At 33.8% G+C, this 12,467-nt stretch overlaps 1 protein-coding gene across 7 annotated transcripts in view; it reads right to left on the reverse strand.

Annotated features, from left to right (window-relative positions):
- The window catches only part of LOC145241414 (uncharacterized), a 607,975-nt gene that overhangs the window by 431,133 nt on the left and 164,375 nt on the right, over positions 1-12,467 (reverse strand). For 4 of the 7 annotated variants that reach the window (XM_080104342.1, XM_080104344.1, XM_080104348.1 and 1 more), the window contains exons 5-7: positions 8,993-9,073; positions 3,574-3,688; positions 509-559 (exon numbers count right to left, since the gene is read on the reverse strand). In XM_080104342.1, coding sequence (XP_079960468.1) covers positions 509-559; positions 3,574-3,688; positions 8,993-9,073 — 247 coding nt within the window. The remainder of the gene's footprint in view (positions 1-508; positions 560-3,573; positions 3,689-8,992; positions 9,074-12,467) is intronic. The other 3 variants (XM_080104346.1, XM_080104349.1, XM_080104347.1) reach the window with 1 other exon arrangement.

The raw sequence follows: 12,467 nt of genomic DNA on the forward strand, positions 1-12,467 counted from the left end.
CATTTTGACAAATGATGAAGTTTGCTGCTTTTTCACAGCAGCAGATGCCTGTTTCAAGTTCGCAATTTCGATTCAAAGTGACCTTTTCGTACATTTGATAATTATTTTATTGTTTCATGCATTTAGCCAGGTGCAGGCTTTTGTAAAAATAATTTCTCAGAACACACGGTGTAAATATTTAACATATGAAGACTTCATTTCTATTCGAATTATTAGTGCAGTCTGTTCGTCAAGAACCGATCATAAAACCAACGATAAAGTAGAGAAAAAGTAGAAACTTTTCTTCTGTGAGAAAGAGGTTGCAGGGAAAAATAGACGAAGAGTCTTACTACACTTTGCTATTTAATTTATTTAATTTTGCCAATAAAAGTGATCGGTTGATATGTTTGTTTCTTTGTTACCAATAACAACCTGATTATATAACAGTTCTAAAAGGAACAGAAAAGGTTTGGGAACCACTGGAACAGAGGGTATTGCAGGTGGCAGGAAAGACCCAGAGTAAACTTACCTTCGAGTAAAGGTGGCAGAGATCTCACTCGTATTAATTTTTTCCCAAAAGCTTGTGGAAAATAAAATAAGAAAATAAAAAATAAAAAAGTACATATTCCTTAATGGGAATGAAATATACCATCATCTTCATCACCAATTTCTGTGTTCTAAAAGCTGGCAGGTTGCAATAGTGTGATGATGAAAGTCATTATAATACAATTCGATGAAAATGGCAACATATCAGGAATCTGGAAACATTACATGCATGTATTGCTAAGGCGTAAAAGGTTAACTGCTTTTCCTTTGAAATAAAATCCTCTTACACACACATACACACACACATGCGCGCACATATATCGTGTACAATATAATAATCAATAGAGTTTGGCCCTATAATAATAAATACGAAATTTGCATAGAATCAAAATATCATACAAGCGTATTTTACGACCAGGCAATGCCTGGCGGCCTACTAGTCTTTTTATATCTTCTATATTATACTCTCTCTTATATATATATATATATATATATATATATATATATATATATATATATATATATATATATTAAAGTGAAATTGTCTGTGTATGTACATTTCCCTACCTAATTACCCTGCCAATTTTCAGCCTACAGACTCGAGATTTGACATAAGGGGTATTGAGATTTAGAACAAATTTTTTAATCGGTTTTCGGCCAGAAATTTGAAATAAAATCCTCTTACACACACATATATCGGGTACAATATAATAATCAATAGTTTGGCTCTATAATAATAATAAATACGAAATTTGCATGAATTAAAATATCATACTTAAGCGTATTTTACGACCAGGCAATGCCAAGCGGCCTACTACTCTTTTTATATTCTCCATATTATGCTCTCTCATATATATATGTGTGCGTGTGTGTAATATATATATATATATATATATATATATATATATATATATATATATATATATATATATATATATATATATATATATATATATATATATATATATATATAAAGGAAATGTCGGAAGAAATAGTTATGGAGAAAAAAGCATTTGACAGATGTTTAAAATATTTCACACAATATGGAGAAATAGTAGATTAGATTTTGGATTTACATTAGCAGGTGGAGGTATGCAGTCTTATGATTCTTGTTTATTTTTAGGCAAACGCTTTGTTTTTGTTGCTTTTTTTTCGCATTTTAATTTATATAATTATATATATATATATATATATATATATATATATATATATATATATATATATATATATATTGGCGCCAAAAAGAAAGTCCCCACTTGTCATTTTTTTTTCAAAAACCTCAAATTTAAGTTAAATTGAATGTAACTGTTTAAACAACCTACACCTCATTTGATTCGCCTTTTATTCCTCTTAAATTTTACCTGTTCATATTTGACTTTTAATTGAAGTATCCTAGTGTTCACGCCAATTTAAAAAATTAACTTCAAATCAAGAAGGCAAATAGAAACTCCGCTGCAACAAGTGAGCTTAAACTATCCACCGTTTAGGCAACAAAGTATCTCTAATCGTAATTGTTGTTGTTCCAGGTTATACAGCGTAACATTTAGTCCGTATGCCTCGACTTTCTCTTAGTGATCGTCAGGAGCTCATTAATCACCATCTTTCTTGTTTATTCAATTGAGAAGTGGGCCGCAGATTGAAATGTGATGAGAAAACCGTATGAATGAATGTGCAAAAGCCCCTAAATCTGGTCGTCCCAGAATTACTTTTTACAGGGAAGACAATGCTATTAAGATCCGCAACCTCAGGACAGATTTGAAACGGCTCCCCAAATCCAACAACAGTGCAATCTTGTTAAAAAGTGCTCTCTTTCTACAGTTAACAACAGATTGAAGGAATTTAATTTATGAAGATGTGTTGCAAGATGCAAGCCAATGATTTCTGTAAAGAACAGAAAGCGCAGTCTGGACTTCGTCAGATGCAATAAAGATCATGACTCTTCATATCGGTCGAAAGATATTTTTAGTGACAAAAACAAGTTCAATAGGTTAGGCAGTCATGGTAGGCAGTACGTCCGTCAAAAGAAGGACGAAGAATTTATTCCTAGATGCACAGTTTCAACGCTGCATGGTAGTGGAGGTTCAGTTTTCATGTGGGGCCTTATTAGCACCAATGGTCCAAGCCATATAGTTCACTTGTAAGGTCGAATTAATTCGATCAAGTACATTAATATGTTGACTGAGCATTTTCTACCCTACTTGGGCCGGAATTTGGATGATAATCCCATCTTTATGCAAGATAATGCTCCCATTCACGCAGCTGGCAATGTCAAGCGGTTCTGTGTTCGGATTGGCCTGCACCATCTCCAGACCTCAGTCCCACTGAAAACGTATAGCATTACATCAAGCAACAGCTATGCAATGATAACATTTCAAATCTTGAAGAACTTTGGACAAAATGAAAGAGAAGTGAGATACCCTTTCACTGGAGTATAGCCGCAGACTAATTCAAGGAATGCCCAAAACTAGTGAAATTTTCGAAAAGGTGCTGCAGTTGCACCTCATTTTTAGATGACAATTCGCAATTGCAGGATAATACACATTAATATGATATGGTAATTGTCTAATGATTTTATTTTTCTAAATGTTTGTTTTACCTTGACAGAAAAGGAGACTGCTGAGGGTTTTAATATTTATTTTTGGAAAGCTAATTAATTATCTTATTAAAGATTAAATGGGTGAACACAGTGAGCAGAGGTCTTGAAGAGAGTTTCGCTCTTAGCGATTATCAAAGTTTTCCTTTCGTTATTAGAGCATTATTGGTGGTTTGCCTCATATCAAGTTGACTGACATCTCTTTGTTTTACTCAGCTTTTGACCTATTTAGATTCATCTGAATTTATATGAAATTTCTTCTGCTATTCCTCCGTTTATTTCCCAAAATTCGTGTTACTTCGACCCGTACTTAGTTCTACCCTTGTCAAGATTAACACTAGCTGATTTACTCGCTATTGGAAAAAAAAGGTCCATCTATTATGTAACAAGGGAAGAATACAAGAAAGTAAAAGCGTTAAAACGGATGTAAGTAGTAAAAACTTGGTAATGCTTACCTGGCCTGAGTTGGGCAGAAAGAGGAAGATAGTTTGGATTTTCATAAAGAGGCTTCAGGGAGGTTCTTTCATTGTTCGTAACGTGTTGTATTATGCCCCGTTGATAGAGCTTATCCTAGGATGAATAAGGAAAGAAAAACATTGTACATGGTGGTGCATAAAGACATTCTACAGCTTGAATGGATATTAAAAAGAAACACACACACACACACACACACAACTATCTAGTAACAAAAAAATGATTTGACACTGTCGTCCATGAAGATCTCACACAATGAATGGATATAAAAAGCGAACGCATTTATCTAAGAAAAACATATCCTTAATCAAAAGTCCTGAATTTTTTTAGATGAGGGCTGATTGTTTATATTACTTGCATTGATCGGACTATTCTTCTCATCTTGAGTGTTATCTGTGCAACATTTCGGTCGGATTGTCCTTCGGCCATCTTCAGGCATGTTGGTTTTTGTTTGGAAAAGAAAAGAGAAAAATTACTGGCTCTGTAGATATTTTCGTATTCCGTGAGTTAGTTATTTTCGTATTCTGTTAGTTAACTCACAGAAATACGAAAATATCTACAGAGCCAGTAACTTTTCTCTTTTCCAAAAAAAAAAACCAACATGCCTGAAGACGGCCGAAGGACAATCCGACCGAAACGTTGCACAAATAACACCCAAGATGAAAACAATAGTCCGATCAATAAAAGTAATATGGATCAAAAGTCGTTTTGTATTATTTGGATATTATTCTTATAAAGTTTTAGCCAATATAACCCCCAGACTTCATCAAGTACTTCTTGTCAAACTCGGGGAATCTGTATGTCAAATTCAAAAATCTGTATGGAATTTCGAAAAAAAAAAAAAAGAAATTATTTAATCCACAAGGAAAAATTGTTCTCGTTCCGTCAGCCATGCAACTATATCCTTAGTATCCATAATACAGGCGATACTAAGAATATAATTACTAATTACTTAAGACTGGCTAAAGGAACGAGAACAATCTACCTTCTACTATTCGACCACTTATGCGCTCCTTGTTTTTGACATCTAACAAGCACCTATATTCTTCAAACTCACTCCATCAAAACAATAATAATGAAAATACAAAATAGTAGAAAAACGGTCAAGTCAGGTGCCATTAAAAAAATGTAATGTGAACAATCATCTTGCTGTTCAGCTCTCTACCAAGGCTGTTCCATAAAAAAAATCCTGGCTTTTATCACAGTAACTTCGTATGCTTCACTGGTAATATGCTTCGCCACATGATTGAGAACAGACTTCCTGTTCAGATGGTGGTTGTTTCATAATGTCGACATACATGTAGATTAGCAGGTTATACTGAAGTGCTTATTGCTGAAGGCATCTTCAGGGATTTTTGTTTTTTTTTTTACAGAAAGGTTTCATCGTCCTCCCATGTATCTTGTATGCAATCTTGTATTCTCAAACGGACACCCATCTGTTACTACCCAAGCTCAACGTTGCTTAATTTTGGTGATCTAACAAGAACTGATATATCAATGTATGTATCAACCGATGTATGTAATTATGCCTTATACGCATACACATATGGCGTGCTCCCAGATCTTGTTAGGACCATTTTGAGACGATGACAGTCTTTGGGATTTGCTAAGAACCACACTGACAATTAATATAAATTGGGCATAAAAGTTATATTTTGGTGAGAGAATAAAATGAACAATACATATTTACGAAGAATCAATCCACCAAAAGGAAATAAAATGCGTTTGGACATGATTAAAAAATCCGAAAATTGGAAGAAAAGCTGCAAATACCTTACAGTTTGTTTACATTACGCCATTTTGAACTTAGAAAAAAAAATGATTGTTGCTATTTCTTCTGATGAGTTCAGAGCAAAATAGATTCACTGATTGATGTAATAATTAAGTGAATGATTTTGTGCTACGAAACAGATATTGTCAAGAATTGTAAGTGTCAACTGAATTAAAGGAATAAACTGTAAGATGGTCAATATCATGAAATTTGGAATATAGACTTTTGTCATTGTGTGTGTGTGTGCGTGTGTGTATAAATGAAGCGTTAATAAATATTAAAATATTATAAAGTAAATAATGCCTGTTCATAGGCTGTTGAGACTTTCAGATTTTGTTTTTATGCACTTTCTTGCGTTGATGAGTGGCCCAGTTGGTATAATTGTTAGATATATAAATATAAGAAATAAAGCAAATAATAATAATAATAATATAAATACATAAATATAAATAACCAACAAGGGTAGGATAAGTAGTATAACCGATTCGTCTGAATTTTATACAGGGTGGAATGATAAAATTGCTGCTCTAGAAAAGACATGATTCCATTTCTGTTTGAGGAAAATCAGTTTTCTTTTTTTTTTTTTTTTTGCAGACCATCTACCAGTTGGCCAGTTGTGTACAAATCCCAAAAGTGATAGGAGCCTTCTATCATGTTTGTAAGTGACACAATGTTCAATGAGTGAGATCGGAGATGCGCCGCTGTACAACTCATGCTCTTTACCAATCCAATATATAACAACAGGACTATTGGCAGCAGCCTCAAAATGCAAATCCAGATGGTTCAACGCTTGAGGGCACAGCTCAATACATTGGACGATCCTTTCCGGCCACGGTTGTGGTATTTGATGTAGTTTCAAGTGAAAGAGAGCCACATCACGCCACCTCACATCATTGAAGTCAGCTTGAAAGTCAACACCAAAGTGTACCTGGGTGTGCTGAAGAGTGTGGTGATTCTCTGATGCAATTAGGTAGCCGCTGGCAGACCCTGGGTGTGGCAGCAGAACTCCAAAGAGATCCAGGCTTGGCTTCAAAAGGAGTGCTACGACTTTATACCCTCCTCTCACTGGCCTCCCTCCTTCCCCGACCTGAACCCGCTGGACTACTTTGTTTGGTCATACGTCAAGAACATCACAAATATGACCTCCTACAATACCAAAGCCAGCGTGATTACCACCATCTGCCAACTGTTTGCCGAGCTCCCGCTGGCACTTGTGGAAAAGACATGCTCCCAGTGCAGGACCTGTATCGAGGTGGTCATTGAGGCTGAAGGTGGCTACATTGAATAGATGTTAGCTCTAATATATAATCAAGTTACCTGAATAGACTTTTTCTAGAAAAGTTTTAAAATAAAGATGTTGTTTATCGTTCTACTCGGTAGAAAACTAGTTCTACAAATGACTAATGCTTTTTATTTGGCCAAAGACAACGCAGGTAAGAATATTATTTAATAGGTGAGTAAAACATTTATTTGAAGCCAAAAAAAACTAGATTCTATATCCGGGACGTTGTTTTTTCTTCTTTTTTTCTTTAAGAGTGGTAATGCTTGATTAACACTGCTGCTGGGGAGCCATGATTTAATATACTGTTTTCTTTTTAAATCTTTGAAACGGATTTTCATGGTAAACAACCGATGATCTCTATAATAATATCAGGATTAGGACTTTTTCAGAAACAAACTAGTGCAGTGATTTCAAGAGATAAATTGCCTTATAAGCAAAAAGGGTTTTCAAACGAAAGCAATTTTTCCATATAGTTTTAAAGATTCAAATACTTCAGAAACCATATATAAATTTATCTATCTATTTATTTAACTCAACTCTTTCTCTACCCCTCCCCCTTATATATATATATATATATATATATATATATATATATATATATATATAGTAAGTTATAAAATGTATATGTGGATGAAACGCGAGATATTCAGTGTAGCTTAATCGCCATATACATTTTATAACTTACTAACTAGCTCTGCCTACGTATTGAGCACTTTTGAAGTAAATACTTAAAGTTTACGCATAAATCTATACTTTCGTATATTAATTTTATGTGAGTAAATGAAGTAGCTATATATATATATATATATATATATATATAGTATATTTATTTATAAAACATTATTGGCTACATATGGGCATTCTTAGCCTGGAAATGGTGCTTCTTTAAAGAAGTTTGGAGCAGAAACATGTGTGCACATATATAGCAAAGTATGTTTGTATAAATAAATATACTATCTATAATTAGCTCCACTTTTCAATGAGCACTGTTTGATAAACACCGAAGTGTTAGTGGATTTATATCTTGGAAACTACAACGATACATTTATTGTGTGTGTGTGTGTGTGTGTGTGTGTGTGTGTGTGTGTGTGTGTGTGTGTGTGTGTGTGTGTGTGTTAAAAGTTAGATAATAAAATATATTTTTTTATTTTTTGCTTAGAAAATGTCTGGGTCATCTTGTATCATTGAAATTGCAATACACGCAAGAAATTACAGAAAGAAATCCATTTATGATATAAATCTCGCCTGTATGTATGTATGTATGTATGTATTATGTATGTATGTCAGGTCATGTCATATGCTACTGGTACCATGTAACCCAGTACTATCTGCCTCATGGTCGTGTCATCGGCGACTAAACTGGTTCCCCCACCAGACTTGTTTGGTGAGGAGGGTGGCTACTCCCTGAAGGATTAAAAACAAGACCTTCCAAAGGGCGAATGAACCCTTTTTCAGGGTCAATGGCCAACTAGCACCGTGTGTGTTTGTGTTTATGTATGTGTGTGTTAGGGTGGAGAGGGCTCCCGTAAGCCGTGGTGAAGGCAACCTTTCTAGGAGAAGCAAATCTCTGATTTAAAAAACCATAAAGCAGGAGACCAGTACCCGCATTAAGCTGGTCTGCAGTTGCTGGCTATCTTGCTCTTGCTTGTTGCTGGATCTCAACATTTTGAACCGAGAGAGACACTTAGCTGTCGTACAAAGATAAGACTCTGTAACATCATCTGTGTATAGATACTCCCTCAGGTATTTGTCTATTAAAATGGTCCTGTGGCGATGGAAGTCATTTTAGGGCTCATGGACTTTAAGTATCTGAGGGAGTGGCACTCGTCTGACAAGACGTTGCAATCATCAATCATCAATCATCATGTATGTATGCATATAAGTATGCCTAAAACTTTCGACAGAAGCGACGGATTTTCACGAGATCGGTATCGTTTTGAAGCTCGATATTTCGGACGACAAATATCGAAAAATTGGCCAAAAACATTAATTCCTTCACTCTCAACTGGGCACTTTTCTACAGGGAGGGGTTGCTTTTTTCGCCGATATTTTCGAAAGTCATCGCCTCTTTTCGATTAACTAGCCTTAATTTAAGCCTTCGCCACTTCCTGTTTGGCGATGGACGCAATGGCAAAGACGTCACGTTTTTTCACGTTCTTTTCCTCCTTGGTGGTACGGGTTCGAACCTGACTGCCTACTACCACTATTTATTATTATTATTTTTTTTTTTTATTTTTTTTTTTTTTGCATAACACACACCTCCAAACACCCGGGCAATGCCAGGCACCCAGGCTGGTACTTTATAGAATTTTCTTTCTAACAAAGAAGCAATTAAAACATACATTACCCGATTGTAACTTTCTCTGTTTTCATACTGTTCTGGCTTGTTTTCAGTACAGCAAACACAAGAATAAATGTCTTGTTTCGCCTGAAATGATAAAAGAATGAGTTCATAACAAATTTGAGACAGTGAAAAAAAGATAAGAATCTATGCCAATGCTTTTTTTATCATTACCAATGTTTGGTTTAGTTGTTTTGTTATACGACATAAACCCCCTTTTCTGGTTATCTTGATGTAACATATTACCTTAATATTAATCTATTATATTATGAAACTCAAATCGTCTTGCTTGGGCGTTGAAACTGTTTTCTGTCTACAGCTTCCGGTTCTAAAAATTATCTGCATGCGTAATTACATTAAAAAAAAGTCATTTTTTTTTTTAATGAACAATTTTTTCGCGTTTAAAATATGCAAATAAAAACAAAACCTTTTGCCTTTTTTTTTCATCGGCATTTTACGAATGTTATTTGTATTTTTAATTGCAAGTTGGGATCGTTTTCAAACAATAACAAAACAAATTTACATGTTCTGTAATTGACAGTTTAAAGACGACAAAATCAGCTTGCCCAGTCATTGAAACAATATAAATAGATGGTGTTTATGATTTTATGCAGTATAAACGTTTTTATTTTTAATTTTAAACAATGTAAACAAAATTTTTTTAAACAAATAGTGTTCACGGATTCTTTTGATTATACGGGAAAAGACATTATGGCTCTAGCGTCCCAAAATTTAAAAATGATTATTTCGATTGTATTTTCATTGCAAGTTGGAAAAGTTTACAAACAAAAAAAAAAACAAATGTTTTTCTAATGTAAAAGCAACAATACTTAACAAAACAATCTACTCGATTAATTTACATATTTTTAAAAAATATTTCATGTTTTTACGACTTAACCGAGCGTAGTTTACCTCCTAAAAAGAAATCAGAATATACTTTTTCTTTTTTTTTTTTTTTGGCTAATACGTTTCAACGACCTTTTAAAAAGGATTTTTTTTAATAATAAAAAATTTAACATTTTAGAGTGGGGATCACTTTCCTATATAAATTTAATGTAAAATGAGCACCCAGTTCTTGGCCACGCATTGGTAAACGAGACATATAATCGTTAGCATTTTTTTCAGGTTTGGTTGAGGGAGGGCGGTAGAACTAGGGGGGTTAATAAGTTCCAAACATTTTTAAAATACGTAGAAAAACTTCAAAACGTGTGTGTGTGGGGGTGGGGTTAAGATTTGGGTACTTGTACAAAATTTGAACCAAAAGTAACTAACTGGCCGCTCGGCTTTGCTCGGAACATGACGTCAATCGTCAGTTTTCGCTGAGCGTCGCTGATTATCAAAGCATAACAATGCTACTCAAGGAAAATACTGAAGAAAACATGTAAATCTAATAAAATTACCCAAAAAAAATTAAATTAAAATACAATGAAAATAAAAAAGAAACAATTTTTGTTTTATTCTTGTAACGAGTTTGTTTTTTTTTAAGTGAAAAAATGAAACAAGTAAGTTGTATTTTTCAACCAATTTTTTTTTGGGGGTGGGGGTCAAACAAAATTGAACAAAATTAATAAGAAAATTAATTTTTTATTTTTCATATTTTCTTAAGAGAGTTTTTAAAAAAGCACTTTTTATGTGTTTTTCATATATTTTTAAAAATATTTTTTTTCATTTTTTTCTTTAAATTTGTAACTAAGGTAAAGTAAATTTTTTTTATTTATGTTTTTTTTTTTTTAATTTTTATGAACATTTTCTTCCTGTGGAGCTGGCCAACCAATTTTTTTAAAATTAAATTAAGACAGCCGGGATCTTCCCTTAAGATTAGGTAGACTTTTCTACAATCGCACCAAACGATATTAAAATGGCGGGAGAAGAGACAACGGGTATGGAAGAAACTTCGCCAACCGAGTAGTTTTCCGATATCTGATTTAAGATGGAGACAAAAGGATCTTTACCAAATTTCTGTCTCCACATAAACTCGAAAAGGTAATTGGTGAGAAGCTCCTGGCGTTTGCAACTGATTGTTGATCCAATGTGGAGATATTCATCTTGTATAAAGTTAGGAATGGCCGTTTGAGGGTGTGTTGTTTACTTAATTTAATGATTTTGTTCTTCCAATATTTTACCCAAGGATCGTCTGCTCCTTTGGCGCACATTGATCGGTGTCTTATGTCAGATTACAGTCAAACCCGAGCGCATGACGTCATGTTCCGAACAGAGCCGAGCGAACAGTTAGTTACGTCTGATTCAAATTCTACACAAGTACCAAGATTTGCTTTGAAAAGTCTCACCGTTAAATATTACTTTATTATTATTTTCCGATAGTTTAAAGGCTATTAACACACACACACACACACACACACACACACACACACACACACACACACACACAAAGAATAGGATGGCCATGTACAATGCAGACTCCTTCCTTGTATTTTTTGTTTTCGTCTTTTTTTCAATTTTTTCAACAGATTACACTCCTTTTATATAAAGAATTTTTCATTTAATCTAAGGGCAATGATGTTAAGACCTTTATTATCCAATGTATTCCATATTATTTTCGCGTTTCAATTTTTGTGCATTTATACATAAATTCTGTATAGTCATTTGCACTGTTACACATTAATTCTGTACACTCACTATTCCATAGCTAACTATAACATATACTGGCACAAGGGGACACGGGTAGTTTAGTATATTATAATATAAGCCTCCATTTGTTTTCAGAAACAACTTTGCATTTTCGCCCATAGAAGTTGCCAATTTCCTTTATGACAGTGCTCAGTTCAAGTAAAGGTTATTTATTAGCAAATCCGGTAATTTTGGTAAAGGTTTTTTTATGCTTCAAGTTCTTTATATCCTCAAATATTTATTCATTGTGTTTGGTTTGGTTGTTTTGTAGAGAAAATTGCTGGGTTTTTTGTTGTTGTTATTTTTGTTGTTTTTTGTTGTTGTTTTTTTGCATCGTAGAACATGATTGAGTTTTACAAAAAAAAAAAAAGAAAAATGAAAATAATAATAATAGTTTTAGAAGCATTTTAGGTCATCAAATATCTCCACCAAGAAGATTATGTTTTCAGCCAAGTTTATTGTTTTGTAATAACTTTTTTTGTGCGCAGTCTAGCATCCACAATACTTCCCTAATCGCCACCAAACTTGATCAAAATATTGATCATAATCTAACTTAGAGCTTAGTTTGGGGATATCTAGGACAAAGTCAAGGTGAAAATCGCATTTTTTTTAGCAATAACTTTAGTTCTGTTCACAATAGAGACTCGCTAACTGGCTCATATTGTAGCCAATAAAGTCCTTTTTCTTATATGGTAGTCACCACTTATCAAGGCCTGGAAGCCACTCGGGGATAAGGGTTATTGCGTGTACAGTAATCAATGGAATAGTATCGTAGTAATCGTTAGTATTGGAGATTTTATAAAGTGTCTTACTTAAGGGGGCGGTTCATCAGGAATTTGTTTATGTTGGACTT

This window comes from Euprymna scolopes, chromosome 20 (assembly GCF_053919585.1).
Source record: "Euprymna scolopes isolate OS-2025 chromosome 20, ASM5391958v1, whole genome shotgun sequence".
Classification (NCBI taxonomy): Eukaryota; Metazoa; Mollusca; class Cephalopoda; order Sepiida; family Sepiolidae; genus Euprymna; species Euprymna scolopes.